The sequence below is a fragment of the Sus scrofa genome, chromosome 2 (assembly GCF_054392235.1).
Source record: "Sus scrofa isolate SSC_HxYL_T2T_F1_AM1 chromosome 2, Sscrofa_HxYL_maternal_Yorkshire_Landrace_v2.0, whole genome shotgun sequence".
Lineage (NCBI taxonomy): Eukaryota > Metazoa > Chordata > Mammalia > Artiodactyla > Suidae > Sus > Sus scrofa.
This window is the reverse complement of record NC_139384.1, coordinates 153,986,983-154,009,637: the sequence shown is the minus strand read 5'-3', so window position 1 is coordinate 154,009,637 and position 22,655 is coordinate 153,986,983. Positions and strand designations below refer to the sequence as shown.

Below are 22,655 nucleotides of genomic sequence, written 5' to 3'. Positions count from 1 at the left end.
GCTGCATCTTCAAGCTACACCACAGCTCACAGCAACACCAGACCCTTAACTCACTGAGCAAGGCCAGGGATTGAACCTGCAACCTCATGGTTCCTAGTCAGATTTGTTAACCGCTGTGCCATGACGGGAACTCCAGAATCTTGAAATTCTTAATAATTTTCAAATAAGAGTTTCTATATTTTCATTTTGTGCTGGGCTTTGCAAATGACGGTGCTGCTCCTGCACCCAGGAGAGAAGACGAGCCCCGGGGGAACACTGGGGCGCTAGAGGGGCTTACCGGCTGCCACAGAAGGAAAATTTTTAAAATGCAAATAATCAGTCCTAATTTTCTGTACTGCACATCTTGACTGTTACAGAACAGAAACCTAACTATCTCTGTAATGGATACCAAAACCAGAAACATACTTCTTAAGAACACAGAGGAAGGAAGAATGTCTGAAGCCATTCATTAATATCGTTATTTATGTTGAACCAAAGGAAACAAAATCAAGAGCAAAACACATGGCAACCCCACCGCACAGCGCGCTCGGTGGAGGAGAGACCACGAACCGGGCCAGAGACCGTCCAGATGCAAAAGGTGCGGGAGCCCGAGAACCAGGTGGGGAAATTCTCACAACGTCGGAGCAGGAGACGGACGAACTGTGACATCAGGTCCTGACCTGATGTCACAGTTCACAGGATGGAGGGACTAGAAGAGAGAATTTCAAAGCTGTGTTAATAATTTGGATGAATGCAAAAATGAACGCGGCATTCAGAGTCTAGCTTGGAGGTCAGGATGGGCTAAAGAGAATTTTCTACTAAATTTTGTTTTTAGACTCCACAAAAATAACAGATTTTTTATATCTTTGGTTTTAGGTGCCTGGTTAGTCTCGCAGGTTCGATCCCCAGCCCAGCAGAGTGGGTTAAGGTTCCAGCATTGCCACACCTACAGCATAGGTCACGACTGTGGCTCAGCTTTGACCCCTGGCCCACGAACTCCCTATGCAGCGGGTGGCCAAAAAAAATCCCACTGAAGAATGAGGGTTTGTGGAAACAGAAACACAGACAGAGTAAAATCAGTCTGGATTTAAGAATTACAAAAGAAGGCCCTGGGGAAGTCAGAATTACAGTTTATGACCTAATGTTAGGTGAGGATGAAAATGCAGAGCGGGAGAAAGAGACTCAACGCCATCCCCTGTCGCCAGGGACACTGGATGATGGAGTCTAGGGCTGGGTGAGGATGCTGTGTGTGGCCTAGACCAGAGGTCAAGGCCTCGGCCACTGGGTAGAGAAGCAGGAGTGAGTCACAAGATACATGTGGTCCTGCAGGGACCCTCCACCAGGACTTGCATTGGTCCCATCCATCGCTGGCATCCAGTGGTGACCAGGGACGCTGCTGAGTTCATCTCACCTGCCCGGGGGAGGGGGGGACAGCCTCCTTTTCAAAGGCCACCACTCACAAGCAGCCCAGAGCCTTGATGGGCAGCAAAGTGAAGGGAAAGTCCTGCCCCAGCTCTGGGACACGGCTGCACAGGGGTGACCCCATCCCAGGACAGAAGGATTACGGAATTCTTGCAGGTCTTCTGTCACATTTGCTCCCTCTGGAGAGCACAAAAATGTGGCTGTTGTCACTTGGGAACCTGAAAACGTGATGTTTTTTTAAAAATGAGGCTTTTATCCTCAAAAAAAAAAGTGAGAGCTACTACACTAAAAGCTTAATAGTAAATAATTAACAATTTGAGACGACGCCGAGCCCAGGCCCTACTCTAAATGCCAGAGGGACTAAGCTAAACTTACAGTCACGCTTCACTCAGTACCATCATCATCCCTCGTTTCAAGCAAAGGAGACTGATCCGAGAGAAGGCTTGCCACTGCCACACAGCTGGTAAATTACAAAGGCTGGCTTTGAACTCAGGCAGGCAGAGTCCTGAGCCCACATGATGAACCCGAATGCCAAGCTTAGATCAAGTTACCGCTTGGCTCAAGGGACGCGCTCAGGTAAGTCTGTACAGAGACAGAGCCAGACCCCCCGTGTGGCCAGCTTCTCTGGTCAGTGCAGCTCAAACAAGACCTCAGGTCACCCCAGAAAAACCGACTCCTCAAAAGGCTTGCAGTGGCTGATGGAACACAATGTGTTCCGTGCTTCGGATGCAAGGTAAAATTTGATTTACAGTAAGAGGCACAGAATGAGCATGTTTATACTTGCAACCTGGCACTTTATTCTCAGTCCCCTGAATAACAGTGACGAGCGTTTTGTAACCCCAAGGTAACACGGCTCTAAGAAGGCAAGAGGGGTGAGATTTAGCAGCAGCTGCCCTCATAAATCAGCGTGTGGCTGCTTCTCTCGGTGCTCCGGGCTCCCCTCCTGGCTGTCATAACCTTATAAAGGGGAGCCCCATGAGAATTTATGTAACGATAGGAAGACTCATTTTCCTTCCTGCAAACCCCTTTCTGGAGCAAGGGGAGAATTAGGCTGCTGAGATTCTATGGGAAGAGAGAAAACCAAACCCGTGGTTTAGAGGGAGGAAAAAATGTGGGTCAACTTCAGCTCCGTTCCTGCCAAAAAGTAAACCTGACCTTGTCCAGGCAGAAGGACATGCTGAATTCCTCCAAGTACATGAGTGACTGGATGCCCGAATAAATTAACGGGTGAGTGTGAGCCAGGCTCGCTCTGGAGCGGTTCTTTTCGGTGTGAGAACCGTTCAATTTTGGAGTCACCCAGAAAGGCTGAGTAGCTAACAAGGCCGATCAGCAGAGTCGGCCGCTGAATATTCATGCACAGATGACGCTCACAGTCAATGCGTTTGACTTTTGTGTTTACTGATAGATTTTCAAATGCACTGTGTACACCAAAATTCTAAAAATAGAAAAAGAAGGCTGAGAAAGAAAACAGGAAAGAGACCTGGGCTGAGATCATACGTTACATCTGGATAGGCCTGCCCGATAAAAATACTTATCCTCAAACTTTTTCATTGTTTACCTGAAATTCAAATCTAACTGGGCCCCTGTATTTGTATTTGTTCATCGGACACGCTCTTTCTGAGCTAATAACCCGATGGAGAAGAGAGGGCTGAAGGGTGTATCTGGGACACACGCCCACATCGGGGACTCAGATGGAAACAGAGAAGCAGACGGAAGCACGGACAGAAATATGGTGGGAAAATCAGGTGCGCACAGAGCTTCTTCGGAGCGGCGATGCAGGCACAGGGGAGAGGTTCTCTAAGCAAGGCCTGATGGCTGCAGAGTTAGCCCTTACAAGGTTGGTGGTGCTTCTGAGAACTTGTGTGTCAGTGGCGGAGAAGAGGCGTGTGGCGGAATGACCTACAGGACCTCAGAATGGAAATTTAAAAGTGGGAGTTCCCGTGGTGGCGCAGCGGAAACAAATCCGACTAGGAACCATGAGATTGCAGGTTCGATCCCTGGCCTCGTTCAGTGGGTCAAGGATCCAGCGTTGCTGTGAACTGGGGTGTAGGTCGCAGATGTGGCTCGGATCTGGCGTGGCTGTGGCTGTGGTGCAGACCAGCAGCTACAGCTCCAATTCAACCCCAACCCGGGAACTTCCATATGCTGCAGGTGCGGCCCGAAAAAGACAAACAAACAAAAAAAAAAAAAGGAAGAAAAGAAAGAAGACATTTAAGTGGGAAAGGAGCCCACTTCCCCTCTCAGGATTGGGCAGACATAGCATAACTGTAACTTTTCTCAACTCAGAATTTCTGTGGTCCAGTTTGGGGAGCTGTGTTTTGGTTACTAAAAGACAACAGAAATTATAAATCTTTCCTTGTGTTTCTCTGAAAAACCATGAAGGAGCTCCATAGCTTATAAGAGCCGGTGGGAAAGTCCTTATCTGCAGTTACTTGCTGCAGAGCCACCGCTGTTCTCTGCTGTACCCGCCTCCACACTTCCCGCAGATGTCAGCAATTCCCCTCCCCTCAACTGTTTTTCTTTTCCTTTTATTCTATTTTATTTATTTACTTATTTATTTTTTAGCCATCCCCATGGCATGGAGAAGTCCCGGGCCTGGGATCGAACCTGTGCCACAGCAGCAACCTGAGCCATGGCAGTGACAATGCCAGATCCTTAACCTGCTGAACCGCCAGGGAACTGTTGTTTTTCCATTATATAGATCACTTAGCCCCTTCTTTCCAGCAAAAAGATCCAATCAACTTTCCCAACTAGGTCCCAAATGATCTGAAAGATGAAGTCTTTTCAAAGAGGGGGAAATAGGAGTTTCCTGGTGGCTCAGTGTGTTAAGGATCTGGCATTGTCACCGCTGTGGCTTGGGTTTAATCCCTGGCCTGTTTTGGGCATGGCCAAAAACAAACAAACAAACGAAAAACCAAAAAAACCTCTTAGAGTGATGGAGATTTTCCAGACAAACTCCAGTTTTAGCCCCTGTCACATGACTGCTAAAGATCAACTGACCAAAACCAGAAAGGAGGAGAAAATATTACTAAACTGAAACCTCATTTCCTTTAAAAAAAAATCTGCTACCACATTTGCTGGCTTTGGATCCCTAAAGGGTTGCCTTAGCTTCATACCTCCAACGTGATTAAAACAAAAAACAATAATTAAACCACCTAATGCAAACCAATCCACATGCAAGGTTTTTTATGACCTGTGAGTCCATTTTCTGCATCTATGGGTCTCAGTCAAGACAAGACCACACACACACACACACACACACACACACACACCCCTCAATGCCCTTTCAGGAATCTAAGTGTTAACACATGTAAAATCATGAATCCCCTAATTCTTCCTGTGGGCGCGGCGTCATGTTAAGTTTTCCATTAAGAGGAATGACTGTGGGGTTCCTCTGGGGGCTCAGCAGTAATGAACTTGACTAGTATCCATGAGGATGCAAGTTTGATTCCTGGCCTCGCTCAGCGGGTAAAGGATCCAGCATTGCAGTGAGCTGTGGTGTAGATCGCAGACCTGGCTCGGACCTAGTTCCCCCAGCCCGGTAATTTCCATATGCTGCAGCTACGGCCCTAAAAAGCAAAAAAAAGAAAGAAAGGAAGGAAGGAAGGAAAAGAAATAAGAAACGACTGTCACCTGTGTGTAGCTCCTTGCACTGTGCTCTCCCTGGCACAAGAGCCCAGGTCTGGAGCTGTGGGCCTTTGTGAGCTCCAGCCCCCCACTGCTACCTCTGTGCCCATCTCTCTGCCTTTGGCCACCAGATGGCACTCTGGAAACGTTCTCAGCCCCAGCATCTCCTGCACCAAAGCCCCCTGCATTACTCCCAGCTGGCCCTCCTCCCTCCCTCTTCTCCGTTCCCTTCCAAGCCATTTCCCAGAGTGCAGCCCAAGGGGCTTTGCGGAGGGCAGATCTGCATAATCTGGCAAGTCCCCCAACCTCCTGTGCTCGGCTTCTTCAGCCCGACAGCATGGTTGGCAGGGAGGCATGGGACGACGCAGGAAAAGCAGCACCAGGACAAGGCTGCTCTTCCCAGCACCCTGCTCAGAGCCCTTCCAAAGCTCCCCAAGGCCTTCAGGACAAGCTCCGAATCCTTAGCTCAGGGCCCAGACCCTCCATCATCAGCAGCCTCGGCCAACATCTCCAGCCCACCTTCCACCCGGCAATGCCCACAGACTCTCCTGTGGGACGGCAAGGAGCCAGCGTGCCCACCTCTGGCCTCTGGCATTCTGCTCCCTCCGTGTGCACTGCCTCCCCGCAGCCCAGCCCGGCTCTGGCTCATTCCTCATGTCCTCCAGAGTCTGTCCAAGGAGCCTCCAGGCGCAGCCTCTCCCGGTCCCCAGGCTGGATCTGGAGCCATCCACCGACCCGCTTCCTCTTTCATCTTCCCCGCCCCCACCTGAGATGACACGCCCCTTGGGGGTCACTTTCGGGGGCCTGTCACCAAAGGTCAATGAGCTGTCAGTGTGTCTCCAAGGAGCCTGGGCCCATGAGAGCTCCCCTTGCAGGACAGGCACGCGGGGCTCACGCCTGAGCTGAGGGAGCCCTGGGGAGTGGATCTTCCTGGCCAAGATGGCAGAGGAAAAAGTGAAGGGACAAACGCGAGACTGTCTTTACCATGTGCATTCAAGGCATAAACCCCAGAAGATACTACCAGGTAAGATCTGGTCCCAGGTCAGGAGACCAGATTTCTCTGTCGCAGGCAAGGCGCTGAGCCCTCCCCAGTGTCATCTCCTGGAACCCTTCCTGCGAACCCTTGAGATGGGTGACAGCCACCCTCTACAGAGAAGGAAACTGAGGCTCGGGGAGGCGAGGTGACTTGGGCAACATCTCTATGCTAGCGAGGGTTCTGTCCGTGTCCAGAGCAGCACTGGAGGAAACGCCCTGTTGATTCAAGGCCCCTGCTGTGGGTCAGCGGGCTTTCAGCAAGAGGGGTGGGAAACCTCCATGACAATGTGACAGGACAGGGCATGGCAAAGAAGCACACAGGAGAAGGGGGCACGCAAGCGATGCTTAGACCACGGAGGCCCGCAGTCACCCATCCCAGTGGCCACAGGCCTCCAGGCCAGTGGGCCTGATTGGAGTCCTTGGGCCCCAAGGATGGAGCTGCAAATGCCCAATGCAGGGGAAACTGGCCCTTAACTCCCGTCCCTTCGACTGCTTTACAAACTTCCGGAGGCAACCTCATGGTAAAGGGCAAGACGAGACGGTAGGGCAGCAGATGGAAGCGGAAAGGAAAGGCAAGTCACCTCAAGGCCACCCAAGCCGGCCGCCCCCTCGCCCCATCCTTGGCTTCCCTTCTGAGACTGGACACAAACAGCGGCGGGGAGGGAAGAATTGGAGGAAGGGGGGCGGGGAGAGGAAGAGGGGGGAGAGGGAAGGGTATAGAAACGTCCAAGGCTGGGGGACTCCCCCGCGGGGCTCAGGCTGCACCAGACACAGAACAATGGGCCCCAAGGCGGGGAGGGGAGCTGGGGGGGGGGGGGAGCTGCCCGGTCAGGTCAGAGGGACCATCCCGCTTCAGGAGCCAAGGCCACGGGGCCCCCTATGGGTCTGTGCGGGCGGGGACTGCCCCAGGCAGCCGTGGGGAGGGCCAGACTGTGCAGATCCCACCACCCACCCCGAATAACCACCTCTTTGCCTGGTCATCTTGACAAAACCGCTGCGAGGGCTGCTGTCTTATTCCCGACCACACCCGGCAGAGGAGCCGCTGGGTGCAGACGTTTCCCCCGGGACCTAGCTGGGAAGTTGCGGAGGCAGGGTTGGAATGCAGGCGGTTGGCTCTGACGGCTGCTCTCTTAATCAGCGCGGCTCCCCATGAGACGCAAAACAGGGGATCGTGGCCCAGTGGTTAAGGAAGCCAACTAGCATCCATGAGGACTCAGGTTCAATCCCTGGCCTCACCCAGAGGGTTAAGGATCTGGCACTGCCATGAGCCGTGGTGTAGGTCGCAGATGCAGCTTGGATCCCGCGTTGCTGTGGCTGTGGTGTAAGGCGGTGGCTCCAGCTCTGATTCGACCCCTAGCCTGGGAACCTCCATTCGCCTCGGGTGTGGCCCTAAAAAGACAAAAGACAACAACAATAAAACGGGTGATCGGGGCAGGGTCAAGACTGAGAGGACGCGGGTGGGGGCAGGTGGGGGTGGGTGGTGACGGCCCAGGAGGGGCTGGGCGCTCTGCTCCCTTGGCCCCAGCAGGGCAGTGCCCTCAGCGGTGCTGCCCTGCTGCGTGGACAGCACCTTCCCATCCGGCCTGTCCCCGGCCGCATCCTCCTCAGCGGCAGGCCACTCGGCTTCACGGAAACTCTTTCTCTAATTGGCACTGAGACGCACAGCCTCCCTTTTCCTGTAGGTGGGGTTTCCATAGGAAAAAGCTGCTTCTCTGTCTCCCCAGCCTAGCAACTGTTTGGAAGTCAGAGCCGCACATCCTGCTCTCCCGGGTCAAGTCCCCCTTGGACTGGCTCTTGTTCGTCATTTGCTGACTGGGACCAACGGGGGCCCCCGGAACGTGGCCTCCCGGGCCATTCTGCTCCGTCGGTCTTGGGGCTCTCAAGCCCCTGCTGCCGACGATGGCCTGGCCTGGGAACTCTGCTGGTTCCCTCAGCTAATTATGGGACACGACTGTGCCCGCAGGTCTGGGGGCCGGAGAATCAAGCCCCCCGGCAGACACCGGAGGACGTGTCTAGTCTTTGGCAAACTCTAGCGGATTCCTGGATCTGGTCCACTCGGGTGGTAAGCATGATGCCACTTCTGCCGCTTCTGCTGGGACTTCTGGGACCTGGTGGCTCCTTGCTCCTTTCGGGGGATTGTCAGGAGGTGGCCACTCTCACGGTGAAATACCAGGTGTCCGAGGAAGTGCCGGCCGGCACGGTGATAGGGAAGCTGGCCCGGGAGCTGGGCCGGGAGGAGCGGCCGGGGCTGGCGGGGGGTGCCTTCCAGGTCTTGCAGCTGCCTCAGGCGCTGCCCATCCAGGTGGACGCTGAGGACGGCCTGCTCAGCACAGGGAAGCGGCTGGACCGGGAGCAGCTCTGCCGGCAGCAGGATCCCTGCCTGGTTTCCTTTGACGTGCTGGCCGCAGGGGACTTGGCTCTCATCCACGTAGAGGTCCAGGTGCTGGACATCAATGACCACCAGCCCCAGTTCCCCAAAGGCGAGCAGGAGCTGGAAATCTCGGAGAGCGCCTCGCTGAGCACCCGGATCCCCCTGGACAGAGCTCTGGACCCAGACACTGGCCCCAACACCCTGCACTCCTACACCCTGTCCCCCAGCGAGCACTTTGCCCTGGATGTCATCGTGGGGCCTGATGAGACCAAACACGCGGAGCTCGTGGTGGTGAAGGAGCTGGACCGGGAAATCCGCTCGTTTTTTGACCTGGTGTTGACTGCCTATGACAGCGGGAACCCCCCCAAGTCAGGCACCAGCCTGGTGAAGGTCAACGTCCTGGACTCCAATGACAACAGCCCTGTCTTTGCTGAGAGCTCGCTGGCACTAGAAGTCCAAGAAGACACTGCCCCTGGCACTCTCCTCATCAACCTGACTGCCACAGACCCTGACCAAGGCCCCAACGGGGAGGTGGAATTCCTCCTCAGCAAGCACGTGCCTCCAGAGGTGCTGGACGCTTTCAGCATTGATGCCAAGACCGGCCAGGTGATCCTGCGGCAACCCCTGGACTACGAGAAGAACCCCGCCTACGAGGTAGACGTCCAAGCGAGGGACCTGGGTCCCAACCCCATCCCAGCCCACTGCAAAATTCTCATCAAGGTTCTGGATGTCAACGACAACGCTCCGAGCATCCACATCACATGGGCATCCCAGCCGTCGCTGGTGTCCGAAGCGCTGCCCAAGGACAGTTTCGTTGCCCTCGTCACGGCAAACGACCTGGACTCGGGGGACAACGGGCTGGTCCACTGCTGGCTGAGCCAAGAGCTGGGCCACTTCAGGCTGAAGAGGACCAACGGTAACACGTACATGCTGCTAACCAACGCCACGCTGGACAGAGAGCAGTGGCCCCTGTACACCCTCACTCTGCTGGCCCAGGACCGGGGACCCCAGCCCTTATCAGCCGAGACACTGCTCAGCATTCAGATCAGTGATGCCAACGACAACGCACCCGTGTTTGAGAAGAGCCGATACCAGGTCTCCACTCGGGAAAACAACCTCCCCTCCCTTCATCTCATTACCATCAAGGCCCACGACGCAGACCTGGGCGTTAACGGGAAAATCTCATACCGCATCCAGGACTCCCCAGTTTCTCACTTGGTAGCGATCGACCCGGATACAGGAGACGTCACGGCGCAGAGGTCACTGGACTATGAACAGATGGCCGGCTTCGAGTTCCTGGTGGTGGCGGAGGACGGGGGCCAGCCCCAGCTGGCATCCAGTGTCTCCGTGTGGGTCAGCATCCTGGATGCCAACGATAACGCCCCAGAGGTGATTCACCCCATGCTCAGCGATGGGAAAGCCAGCCTCTCGGTGCTTGTAAACGCGTCCACGGGTCACCTGCTGGTGCCCATCGAGACGCCCAACGGCCCGGGTCCAGCAGGCACCAACTCGCCCCCACAGGCCGCCCCTGGCTCCCAGCCATTCTTTTTGGCAACCATCGTGGCGAGAGATGCAGACTCGGGGCCAAACGGAGAGCTCCTTTACAGCATCCGGAGTGGCAACGAGGCCTGTCTCTTTGTCCTCAGCCCCCGCCTGGGGCAGCTGTTCGTCAATACCACCAATGCCAGCAGCCTCATCGGGAGCGCGTGGGAGCTGGAGATCGCGGTGCAGGACGGCGGCAGCCCCTCCCTGCAGACCCGAGCCCTGCTGAGGGTCGTGTTTGTCACCAGTGCGGACCACCTGAGGGACTCAGCCCGCGAGCCCGGGGCTCTGAGCACGTCAATGCTCGCGGTGATTTGCCTGGCCGTGCTGCTGGCCGTCTTCGGGTCCGTCTTGGCTCTGATCATGTCCATCTGCCGGACGGAGAAGAAGGACCACAGGGCCTACAACTGCCGAGAGGCCGAGTCCTCCTACCGTCACCAGCCCAAGAGGCCCCAGAAACACATCCAGAAGGCAGACATCCACCTCGTGCCGGTGCTCAGGGGCCAGGGGGAGGAGACTGGCGACGTCGGGCCGCCCCCCAAGCACGTGAGCAGCGAAACGTCGCTGGAAGCGGGCTGGGACCCCTGCCTGCAGGCCCCCTTTCACCTCACACCCACGCTGTACAGGACCCTGCGTAACCAAGGCAACGAGGGAGCACAGGCCGAGAGCCGGGAGGTGCTGCAGGACACCGTGAACCTCCTTTTCAACCATCCCAGGCAGAGGAACGCCTCCCGGGAGAACCTGAACCTCCTGGAGCCCCAAGCTGCCGTGGGTCAGCCCCGCTCAAGGCCCCTGAAGGTTCCAGGCAGCCCCCCAGGGAGGGCGCCCGGAGATCAGGGCGGCCCGGAGGCCCCGCTGAGCCCGCCGGCCTCCTCGGCAACCCTGAGGCGGCAGCGGCATCTCAATGGCAAAGTGAGCCCCGAGAAAGAGTCCGGGCCCCGTCAGATCCTGCGGAGCCTGGTCCGGCTGTCGGTGGCGGCCTTCGCGGAGCGGAACCCTGTCGAGGAACTCACTGTGGATTCGCCTCCTGTTCAGGTACCTTCAGCCGCTCCGGGGTGGGCAGCGCTCCGGTCGCTCATGGGCCATCACCCCCATCATCAGAGCCTCACATTCCCCACATCCATTCATTCCTTAGGCTCACCGGGCACTTGAGGATGCGCTGGGTGCAGGGGTTCAGGGTGCAAGCTCTGGGGTCAACAGAATTTAGCTGTGTGATTCTGGACAAATGACGTACTGTCTCTGAGCCGTAGTTTCCTTAACTGTAAAGGAGCAATGACAGTAAGAGTGTCTGCCTTGCAGAGCTGCCCTAAGGATCTGATCAGTGCATTTGATCAAGAAATTACCACTCACTCCTGGCACAACAAGACACACAGCCAAGACATAAATAAGAGTACACGCTTTGGAGCAAGGCTGCCTGGGTTCCAATCCTGGCTCCACCTCTCCCAAGCTGTGAACACAGGAAAGTTACTCCACTTCTCTGTTGAAAATGCCCAGACAACAGCACACACCCCCCCCGCTGCAAGTTTGCGGGAAAATGAAATGAATGTACTTAAAGCCTCTAGAATAGCATCTGGCAGGTAGTCAGCACTCAGAAAATGATGATGATTTTTCTTCAAAGCTCTTCTCCAGCTCACCCGCCCTCCACTCATGTGGGCAGCCTCCCTGCGAAGCCAGCTAGCATGGGCATCATTGCCCTGGGTTTGAGGGCTGCATCTGACTTGCCTGAGACCACAGAGCTTGCCTGCCAGCTGCCGACAATAGAAACAACCTTGGAACTTGGGAGTCAGGCAGGTCCGGGTTCAAACTGCAGCACAGCCACTTAGGAACCGAGCAACACCAACACCTGAGCCTGAGTTTCTTTATAAAGTGGGGATCGTCAGGCCACACTTACCCGTGTTTCCCTCCCAGGGTTGAGGATTAAATGGGAACATGAATGGCCATGTCTAGTAGCCTAGGATTTACTGGCCCCCAGTGGGAAAGCTTTTTTTCTGGGATGGAGCCTGATCTCAAACCCACATGTACTCCCCTGAACCCCAGATCATTTTCCCTTGGCCAGGCGGCCTGCCCACGGCACGGTTCGGTTTAGTCAGGTCATCCATCAGCTCTCGTTTCCTGTGGAGCAAGGACACGGCTTCCTTCCCTCCCCCTCTGCAGGAAGCCACCTGGAGGGGGCCCAGTTGCTCTCTTACGAGTCCCGCCTGGGGCCTCTAGGCAGCCCCAGATGTCGCCCAGAGCCATTCATTCATTCATTCATTCATTCACTGCTTATGGAATGAGCTCTTTGTGCCAAACTCAGTGCGGGTGGTTGGAGAACAGAGACAGCAGAGAGCAGGCCCTGGAGGGGACCCCACTGGGCTGCAGGAGAGAAGGGTGCCCGGCTGGGATCAACTCGAGGATCAGAGGCAACCTGCCTAATGCTCCCCTTCCCAGCAGCACAGTGGCGGAGTGGAGTCAGATCCAGGTTCAAATTCCAGCCCTGCCGCTCCCTGCTGTGCAGCCTCTGTGAGCCTCGGGGTCAGAGCTGCAAAGTGGCTGGAATGGTAGCTCTCTCCCTGGGTCACTGAAGAACGGCGCGAGGTTCTATACCACTGCGCAGCTAAGAAGCGCCGATCCGAAGAGCCATAGCTACGCGAGGAACACTCTTTGATTTAATTCTTACGACCACAGCCAGCACAGGACCTGGGTCTCATTAGTATTACTCCCTTTTCGCAGCTGAGGCAACTGAGGCTCAGGATGCTTAAGCAAAAGCCCTCGAAGCCGCAAGATGGGAAGTGGGGCAGGAGCAGACTGAGGATGTGAACCCAAGTCTGACCCCAGAGTTGGGGCTCTGACGTTAAATGACCTCGAATGACACTGTGTGGCTTAGGGCTGGGCACTCGGAGAGTGTCCCTGAGGCATCAGCTGTCACTTGAGAAAAGGATGGCAGGTGCTTTAGGAGGATGTCTGGGCCTGGGCAGGGGGTGGGAACCGCCCTGAGCTGGGAGCAGGACCCCGACCCTCCCAAGTCCTGGCCACTTCCCCTGCCAGCTCTCCTCTGAGCTTGGCACTGCCTGTCTTGAGCTGCCCAGAGGGGAGAGGGGGCTGGGCCCCAGAGGCAGCATTTCTAGGAGCAACAACCCAAACTCCTCTAAACTGCAGAGCATTTTCCACTTTCAAACCACCTAGTTAACCCTGACGACCCTGTGAGGAAGGCGGAGCGGGCATCTTTCGATCCACCTTAGAAATGAGGAAACTGGGCTCCCGGGATGTCCCCAAACCTGCCTGATCTCACACAAGCTAGAAATGACCTTGAACTAGAGCTCAGCTTCCTGAGCCTTCGTCTGCTGCTCACCCACCCCTGCCCCATCCACCAACCTTTCTGCAGCGCCACCGTTTGCCCTGGCCTTTCAGCCGGCAGTGCCTTCTTTCTGAAATGCCCTTCGCCCCTCACCCTCTCCACTTGGCAAAGCCCTGTGGGAGCTTTGGGGCCCGGCAGAGGCGCCTGGCATGCCGTATGAACTCAGGAAACACTCGTTGAAAGCAATGACTCCTTTACCCTGTCCTCCCCACGCCCCTTCGTCCTGGCTCCGAGGCGGGTGAGGGCCCCCTCTGCTCGCACAGACCTGCCTCCTGTCCCTCCCTCGACACAGCCCCGGAGAAACTGCCAGGCCCTGTCTCCTCTGAGGGTCATCCCTGGCAGACTGTGAGCTCCCTGAGGCCAGCGACTGGCCCTTGCCCTCATCTTCTTCTCACGACAAGTACAGCGTGGGGCGCAAAGGAGCTCATATTAGATACTCGTCAAGGGAAGAGCAGGATGAAAAAACAAATGATGAAAAGACACCTTTTCCCTTCTCTACAGTGTAATCTTGGCCCACCTCCATCGGCTGGTGGTTGAATCCTGCTGAAGGAGGGAGTGACACTTTAAGATAACCCTTATTGGAGCAGTAACACATTGATGGGCAGGCGATGCCTTTTTTTTACCCTCCCCCTTGCCCCCCGAGGGAGGGGAGGGGCCCAGGGGATCCTCAGGCTCTCTCTCAGACACCCAGGTCCCTGGCGACACGGCCAAGCAGGGAGCCCGCCTGCACACGTCCCGGCCCGGTCACCGTCACCGTGCGCCCTCCCCCACCCCATCCACACACATCTGAAGCTGGAGGAAAGACTATAAAAAGCAAGCACAGCATTGAGGGAAACATCCGGTAGGAAGTGTGCTGGGTCGGAATTGTGTGGAGTCAACAGATTTTTCCTGTCTTGTAGCAAATCTCCCAGCTGCTGTCCTTGCTGCATCAGGGCCAATTCCAGCCCAAACCAAACCACCGGGGAAATAAGTACTTGGCCAAGCCCGGCAGCGGCAGGTAAGGAGCACGTAGTCCCCACCGGCTTCTCAAGCCCCCCTAGCAGCCTGCCCTCAGCCTGCCGCCTCTGTGACTGGAGAAGCGGGGAGCACATCCCGGAGGCTGCTCCCCCGGGAAATTGCAGCCAACAAGCATCCCTCCCCCGCCCCCCCCCACCGGCCCCGCCCAGGCAGCTTGGTCCTGGAGCAACTGCATTAATGGTATTCACAGCACCCAGAGTCACGAAGGAAATGACTTCATCTCAGAGGCTCTGACTGTCTGTCCCCTGACTGCAGAGGTGCTGGGCTATGGACTCTACATCACCACCCAGCCTTCCTTCTCCGGACCCTTAAACACGACACGAAGGCTCCCGGCTAAGGACGTGGGTGTGTGGGTGGGCGCCTTTGGGTTGTCCTAGAATTGAAGACCCCTCGAGGGGACATCTAACTGAACTCCCTCTGGTAACAGCCAGACAGACTGAGCCTCTAGGTAGTTTGAGCCGACGCAGCTATGTAAGCTGGGGCAAATCCGATTAAGCCGCGGCTTTGCATCTATGAAACGGAGGTCAACACGCTTCCTTATAGGGATGGGGGTGAGGAGTCAAGGACCACCCCTGCCCTAAGCTCATGGCCCCGGGCTTGGCACACAGGAGGCACACAAGCCAGGCCAAGAAGTTTCCCCTTAAAGTGACTTTGCTCAAGGTCAAGTGGCCAATGAGTGACAAAAGTGGGATCAGCTCTCAGGACACTGACCTCCAGTTCAGTGCCCTTGCTGTGACAACTTCGAGTTTTGTTTTTGGTTTCATTTCATTTTGTTTGCAAAGATAGCTGGAGGTAGCGTCGAGTGCTTAGGAGGGTGAGGGCACGACTCCGGGGACCATCAGCCTGGATTTGAATTCTTGCTTAATCACTTCCTCTGTGGGGACCATGGCCAAGCTGCCTAATCTTTGCAAGTCTTGGTTTTCTCATCTGTAAAATGGGGACAATGACAAGAGACCCCCTTACTGACATGAAAGGTTTGATAAGAAGGGGTATATACCTTGCAAAGCACAGGCCTGACGCCAAGGAATTCCTCAGGTGACATTTGTTGTTGTCCTTACTTGCAAACTGGCTGCCTCCCTGATGATCCCTTCACAGGAGCAGAAAGGGTCACAGAAAAATAGCAGCAAGGACTCCCAGGCCTTAAAGCCCCTCAGGGAGGCTTCCCAGCTGCTGGGATGAGGGGCCAAGGCCCGTCCCCACCCTGCTGGGGCAGCCCCAGGAACCGGTGATGGGGGTGGGGGTGGGGGGCTGGTCCGCAGGAGGGAGGGGCCGGGGTGGAGAGAGCGAGGGGCATCACAGTAGACCCCGAGCAGCTTTGGATGCCTCACCTCAGCTGCAGCCTCCATCGACCTGCTCTTCCGGTCTGGGATTTAGCCTCGAATAGGAAGGAGGGGACGTTCAGTCTCTCAGTCCCCACGTATTTATGAAGGGCCTACTATGTGCCAAGCCCTGTCCTGAGCACTAGTGAGAGAGCAGGGACTGAGACAGACAAGAATCCCTGCCCTCGCTGGAGCTCAAACTCGGACAGAGGGTGGAGGGATGGAAGGATGATTGCGCCGGATCAGCTGAAGGCCACTAAGCTCCTACTGTGTGCCAGGGAGAGAGACGGAATGGAGGGACAAGGGCGAGCGCTTCTAACACCGCGCTAAGCTCCTTACGTGTAAAGCCTCCTTTTACCCCCACGGTGCCCCAGAGGTGGGGGGCACTGAATGCTCCCATTTCACAGAGGAGGAAACAGACTCGGAGTAGGCAGGAGAGCCGGGATCAAGTAGCCCAGGTCGGTCTGACTCTGAAAGTTGGGCCGTGGACCCCACTCCCTCGGTGGATGAAGGAACGCTGGTGCGAACAGAAGACTATTCGTGAGCAGGAGTGAATGAGGCTGCTGCGACTGCCTCACCTGTGGCCCCGGGGGGCTCCCTTTGCAGGAGTGCAATCCCGGAGCCGGACGGCCCAGGGGCCAGGGCTGGTGGCCAGGCGGAACCGGACCAGGAGGAAGGGCTCCTGGACCCTGAGGAGGACCTGTCTGTGAAGCAGCTGCTAGAAGAAGAGCTGTCGAGCCTGCTGGACCCCCACACAGGTAGGGACTCTCCCCAGCCGCCCCCCACCCGCCCCACACACCGTGCTTCTGCCCACACAGTCCCCTCAGGTGCCCAGGCTCCAGAGTCCCGCGCCAATCTACTGCAGGGAAGCACAGCCACTCTGTTTCTGGAGAGAATGCCAGCAACATGTGACTTGTCCTGGGGCTTCAGAAGGTCTTCGTGTGTTGAAAAACCAGATTCTACGTTGATTATTCATTTAAAGAAATCAGCAAGGGAGTTCCCATCATGGCTCAGCGGGTTACAAACCCAACTAGTATCCATGAGGGTTCAGGTTCGATCCCTGGCCTCACTCGGTGGGTTGAGGATCTGGCATTGCTATGAGCTGTGGTATACGTCACAGATGCGGCTTGGATCCCACATTGCTGTGGCTGTGGTGTAGGCTGGCAGCTGCAGTTTCGATTCGACCCCTAGCCTGGGAACTTCCATATGCCAAGGGTGCAGTCCTTAAAAAGCAAAAACAAACGAGCCCCCCAAAAACCCATCATAAGAATAGTGAACAATTACGGAGCCCCTGGTATGTGCCAGGTACCAAGGGAGCATCTGGTACACTTTATCTCAGTCAAGCTTCTACACAGTCTTTTGAGGGCAATGTCACAAGCTCCAATTTAGAGAGCAGGAAACTGGTGGCGCAGAAAGGTAACAGCCAGCCCAGAGTCACCCAGCTCCTCAGTGAGCCAGGGAAACCAACCTGGGACCACCTGCCATCAGGCGACCTCCATTTACCTCCTAAACCACTCATCTGCATTTCTCGGGTGAGTTTAAGTATCAACTACTCTTACCCTGAGAACTTAAGAATCTGCCAGCCCCCCGCTCCCACACGAGTCAGCCTCCTCGGGTAACACGGAGTCGTCCCACCTGCACTGTGGTTTTCTTGCCTTTTTTTTTTTTTTCTTTCTTTCTTTTTTAGGGCCGCACCTGCAGCATATGGAGGTTCCCAGGCTAGGGGTCTAATTGGAGCTACAGCTGCCAGCCTACACCACAGCCACAGCCACGCCAGATCCGAGCCACATCTGCAACCCACACCACAGCTCACGGCAACACCAGATGGTAAACTGAGCGAGGCCAGGGATCGAACCCGCAACCTCCTGGTTCCTAGTCGGGTTCATTTCCACTGCACCACGATGGGAACTCCCCTGGTTTTCTATGTCTGTAGTTAGTAACTCATTTCTCATCTGGACATGCCCTCTGTGCTGAAGGCATGGCAGGGACTTCCCTGGCCTGGGTTAAAAAAAATACAGCTAATGTTTACTGAGTGCTTTCTATGGGCTGGTCCCTGTTCTCAGCGCCTCGTGAGGAAATCTTGTGAGATGGGGACTATTCATTGTCCCACTTCATAAAGGAAAAAATGGAGAGGCCAGGGTGTTTAATAATATGCCCAAGGTTGGGCAGCCAATAGTTATTAACCCAGGCAGTGTGGCTCTAAATCAAAATTAAGTGAAATGAAATCTAATTAAAATTAAGCAGAATGAAAAATCCAGTTCCTCAGTCACACCAGCCACATTCCAAGTGCTCAGCAGCTACACGGGGCTAGTGGACATTGCTTTGGACAGCAGGAAGCTACAAAGTTTTCTAGGACAGCATCGTCTAGAATGCAGAGCTGTGAGGTGCAATAGAGCGGCCAATGTGGAAAGTCCTAGTACAGATTGAAGCGTGATGGACTCTAAGATCCAGTCCAGATTTTGAAGGCTCAGTATGAAAAAAGAACACGAAATATCTCATTAATAATTTGTAAGGGAATTCCTTTCATGGCTCAGCGGTTAACCAACCCAACTAGTATCCATGAGGACACAGGTTCGATCCCTGGCCTCGCTCTGTGGGTTAAGGATCCAGCGTTGCCGTGAGCTGTGGCATAAATCGAAGACGCAGCTCGGATCCCGCGTTGGTGTGGCTGTGGCGTAGGCTGGTGGCTGCAGCTCCAATTGGACCCCTAGCCTGGGAACCTCCATAGGCCCTGGGTGTGGCCCTAAAAAAAGACAAAATAATAATAATAATAATATTTGGGGGACGAAGAGCACAGCGGAGGTAGACGAGCCTGTGCTGCTCACGGGGCTGGACCGTGATGGGGTCTCGGCGAGGGTGCCTGAGGCGGGGCTCTTGGCAGCATCTGAGGACAAAATCAGGATCTCACTTCACCAGTTGCGTGAGCTCACTGAATGCTCGCAGGCACCTGACAAGATGAGCGCTCCCATTTCACCACCGTATGAGGCCAAAGGAGGCTCAGAGAAGTTGAGCGAGTTTCCCAGAGTCACACTGCTCATAAGCTGCAAAGCTGGGAAACCAAACCCAGGTCTGCCCAGCGCCCACCTGCCCTGCAGTGACTTCCTCGTCGCCTTTCAGCCAACCTCCTACACCTCACTGATGGTCTCACCCCAGGCTTCATTCCTTCCAAAGCGCTCGGACCCTCGTGCAAGGAAAAGCCTGGTTCGGTAACACCAAAACCTTGTTCCAGCCTTAGAACCCCAGAGTCGCAGGAAACTAAGGTTTACATTTTCCCAAATGTCCTGGGTTCATATTTATGTTCATCCAATCATTCAAAATCCTTCACCAAGTCCCAGGTGTGGGCTGGACCAGCCCGGAAGGGGCCTCACCCTCCCTCACGGCCTGCAGAGTCCTGCACCGGCAGGCCAAGCCCGAGGCGCATTTATCAACAGACATAGCATTTAGCTGTATTTTGGAATAACTTTTCAAAATTATAAAAGTAATGCTTGGTTCATGGAGACAAATGTAGATAAACAAACAAACAAACAAAAAAGAATAAATCACTTCTGCCCAGGGGCGGGTTCAGTTAACACTCTGACTATCCCCTTCCAGTCTTTCATTCCAGGTACAGATTCTAAAGCGGCTCATCTTAAACATTAAATATGAGTTAACGTAGATGTGCTTTTTTTTTTTTAAAGACGCAGATTTTAACCACAAGGCCCATATTTTCTTTCCTCTGGCTTGGCCTCTGTCATCAGGCCTGGGACTAGTTTTCTGAGACAGAATTTTCTGTGGAAGAGATAGGAAAAGGAGACGTGTGATGGTGGGATTTGGGGTCTGGAGGACCTTTTTTCACTGCCCTGTCCCTTTCTTGGGACAGGTCCTTAGGCCAGCGGCCCCTTCTAAGGGTTTCCTGCAGCTGGAGAGGTGAAGGTTGAGGAGCCAAGGGCACAGGGCCAGGAGCTGACGGTACAGACCTCAGCCTGGGAATTCCAGAGCCGCAGGTGGGCACCCAGCATCCAGGGGAGGAAGGGCCAGCTCTTCAGAGAGTGGCTGGGGTGACACGGTCCCAGGGGGCTTCTGGGTCATCAGACCTGGGGGTCATATCTGGGCTTGGTTGCCTAGTACAAGTGTGACTTGTTTCCTCATCCATAAAACAGCCTTGACTCCTAAAGTTTGTGCGGAGATTCGACGAGACAACTATGTGAGTTGCTTGGCACAGAAGTACTTAACCAGTGGGCACTAATATTATGAACAGGAACCCAAGGTAGGGTCAAGCCAGGAGCTCCAGCATTGGTGAAAAAAGGGATTTTTTTCCCCCCTCCATCCTCAGCTAGTAGTGTCCCGAGGGAGTCAAAATCCTGGCTGCACGGTGATGGATGAAACACACGTAGACCTGAAACACGCCGCAGCCTGGGAGATGCTTTACAAACAGACCCAATTGCTAATTCTAGGCCTGCCTCCCCCCGCGGCCGCGGCCTCGCTCTGCTCACGCGCCCGACCTCCGCCGCTGCCTTCCGGCCCGGCCAGCTTCCCAGCCGCCGCCGGGGCCCCTTCCTTCCCGCCCCCTCCAGCCGCCCCGTCGATGCGCGCCCTGCCCCCCCCCCCTTCCCTCCTTTGTCAGGCGCCCCGCCCGCCCCGGGCTCCGCCCTCACCGCGTCCCCTCCGCCCCCTGCAGGCCTGACCCTGGACCGGCTGAGCGTCCCCGACCCGGCCTGGATGGCCAGGCTGTCCTTGCCCCTCGCCAGCAACTACCGTGACAACGTCTTCTCCCCGGATGCCGCAGCCTCGGAGGAGCCCAGGACCTTCCAGACGTTCGGCAAGGCGCCGGGGCCCGAGCTGAGCCCGACGGGCACGCGTCTGGCCAGCACCTTCCTGTCGGAGATGAGCTCGCTGCTGGAGATGCTGCTGGAGCAGCGCGCGGCCGTGCCGGTGGAGGCCGCCTCCGAGGTGCTGCGGCGCCTCTCCGTCTGCGGGAGGACCCTCAGCCTGGACCTGGCCACCAGCGGGGCCTCGGGCTCCGAAGTCCCCGGGGGGCCGGCTGGAAAGAAGGGAGCCGAGGCCAGGACCAACAGCAGCAGCAGCAGCAGCAGAGACCTGTGGATCCAAGAACCGGGGGCCCCGGGAGACGTCAGGAAGCCCAGGCCCTGAGGATCCCCGACAGGCGCGCTGCTTTCTCTAGTCTTTGAACTCACTCACCAGAAGCGGCCTGAGAACGTTAGGGTGACCGATGGGGCCCCAGAGAGGAGGCAGGAGCCCCAGGACCGTTGGCGGGACCACAGCAACCCCTTGCAAGGGGCTGGCTCTGCCTGGGAATTTTCGGGAGGAGGCAAGTCCGTTGGCGGCAACGTGTTTGCTGGCAAAACACGGAAAAGAGCACAGAGCGTTTGTCCACCTGCCGGACAGATGCCAAGGACTGTCACGAGCAGGAAAGGGATGTCCTCATTACACACCGGAGGGTAGGGGGGCTGGAGCCTGGGGCGCCAGGCGCAGCTCGCCGACCTAATAAAGGAAAAGGAGCGGCTGGTATGGTTTGCACCTGTCAGAGAGATGGAGGAGGGAAGAGGGAGGGTTCTTTGTCATCCAGCCCCGGGGCCAGCGGGTCACCCTGGGCCTGGACAGGAGGGTGCACAGTGTTAGGCAGGCAATGATGGACATGAGTTTGTTTGCTTTTGTTTTTTTTAAATGGCCGCACAAGCAGCACATGGAAGTTTCCAGGCCAGGAATTGAATCTGAGCCACAGCTGTGACTTACGCCGCAGGTGCGGCAACACAGGCTCCTTTAACCCAAGAGCGCTGGGCCGGGGATCCAGCCACACCTCTGCAGCAACCAAAGCTGCTGCAGTTGGATCCTTAGCCCACTGTGCCACAGCAGGAACTCCTGGACATGTGTATCCTTGACTCTCAGTCCTCTGCTGCTCCATTATCAAATAATCGGCTTCTCAGCTGGAAAATTAGGGCTAAGAAAAGCGTGACTATTTATAGAGCATTAACACAAGCCAAGTACCAGTCTTTACAATAGGATTTAATTTAATTTCCTCACAACCCTAGGTGGGGAAGTGTTATGAACCCCATGAGGCTTGCAAAGGCTGCGTGTCCTGCCCAAGATCAAGCAGAGAGCAGAGGCAGTGTCAGGAACTGGACCCAGGCTTGCCCAACACCAAAACCCATGCCTTTGACCTTGACACCACACTCTGGCCCAGAAAAGTGAAGGAAACCCCCCCCCCAGGGTGAGCTTACACCAGCGGCAGACTTGCCCGAGATGCCCTCAAGAAACACTGTTGGAAAGGGCATTTGCAAAGCCACACAGGCCTGCCCGTCTCCAGAGTGACAGGGATTTTGGATCTGACCTGATGCAGGCAGGGCCTCTGCAGCGTCCAGTCCTTCCCGGCAAGCAGCCCTTCAGCTGCAGAAGGCAGCTTTCCAGCCCACCCTTTGTGGGTAAATCTTCCTCTGTCACAGCAGAGAATTCAGGCCCTAGAGGACAGTGTGGGAACTGGGTCTATGAAATCGACACTGACAGCAGCCAACCTTCCAGGGGAGGAGGGAGTGAAAAACACAGCAACTTTTTTCCCAGGGCTCAGCCTTATCATTTTCCTGGAAATTTCCAAGCAGTCATTCAGCTCCTCAATAACGCGGCGCTCTCCTGGGCCCTGAAGGTAAAAGTCCCCCTCTGTGCCTCTGCTTTTGTCCTTTTTGGGCGCTCGGTACCCATTCGCTCCCCGTAAAAATGGGCCAGCTGTCCTCCCAACTTGGGATAAAGGAAACCTCCCAGCCCTGGAGGCCGTGAGGCGTCCTTATTCCATTATCCATGTTACAGATGAGGAAAAGGAGCCTCCCCAAGTGCTTCAGGAGCAGGGTCCCAGGTCTCTGAGCGTCTCACCCCAGGGCAGCGTGCCCTCTTTACAAGATCTGTGATTTGCAAGCCGATGGGTTCCCCAAGTCAAGGACAGAAGCTGGGGAAGACCAGGCCAGCAGGCCCCCCAACCTGACCGGCCAAGTACCTGGCCCCAGGCGGGGCGAATACT

The 22,655-nt window shown here is 55.8% G+C and overlaps 2 protein-coding genes across 10 annotated transcripts in view; one reads left to right on the top strand and one right to left on the bottom strand.

The window, feature by feature from the left end:
* DELE1 (DAP3 binding cell death enhancer 1) overlaps positions 1 to 22,655 on the bottom strand; it is a 50,088-nt gene that overhangs the window by 8,091 nt on the left and 19,342 nt on the right. The window contains exons 14-17 of one of the 4 annotated variants that reach the window (XM_085014871.1): positions 21,978 to 22,104; positions 20,828 to 20,984; positions 20,384 to 20,725; positions 19,070 to 19,417 (exon numbers count right to left, since the gene is read on the bottom strand). The gene's annotated coding sequence lies outside the window, so the exon portion shown is untranslated. Of the gene's footprint in view, positions 1 to 19,069; positions 19,418 to 20,383; positions 20,726 to 20,827; positions 20,985 to 21,977; positions 22,105 to 22,655 lie in introns of those variants that run through there. The other 3 variants (XM_085014869.1, XM_085014872.1, XM_085014870.1) reach the window with 3 other exon arrangements.
* Positions 7,791 to 21,157, top strand: PCDH12 (protocadherin 12). 6 transcript variants are annotated; one of them, XR_014838922.1, is made up of 4 exons: positions 7,791 to 11,011; positions 14,213 to 14,310; positions 16,256 to 17,340; positions 18,361 to 19,188. XR_014838922.1 is itself a non-coding variant. In XM_003124041.5 (4 exons), exons 1-4 carry the CDS (start codon positions 8,132 to 8,134, stop codon positions 20,777 to 20,779), a joined length of 3,603 nt encoding a protein of 1,200 aa, XP_003124089.3. In that variant the 5' UTR covers positions 7,791 to 8,131; the 3' UTR covers positions 20,780 to 21,157. The 6 variants fall into 6 exon arrangements, 5 of the variants coding, with proteins under 5 accessions (XP_003124089.3, XP_084870966.1, XP_084870967.1 ...); XM_003124041.5 differs by lacking the exon at positions 18,361 to 19,188 and adding an exon at positions 20,307 to 21,157 and having other exon boundaries at positions 16,256 to 16,407; XM_085014840.1 differs by having other exon boundaries at positions 16,256 to 16,700; positions 18,221 to 19,188.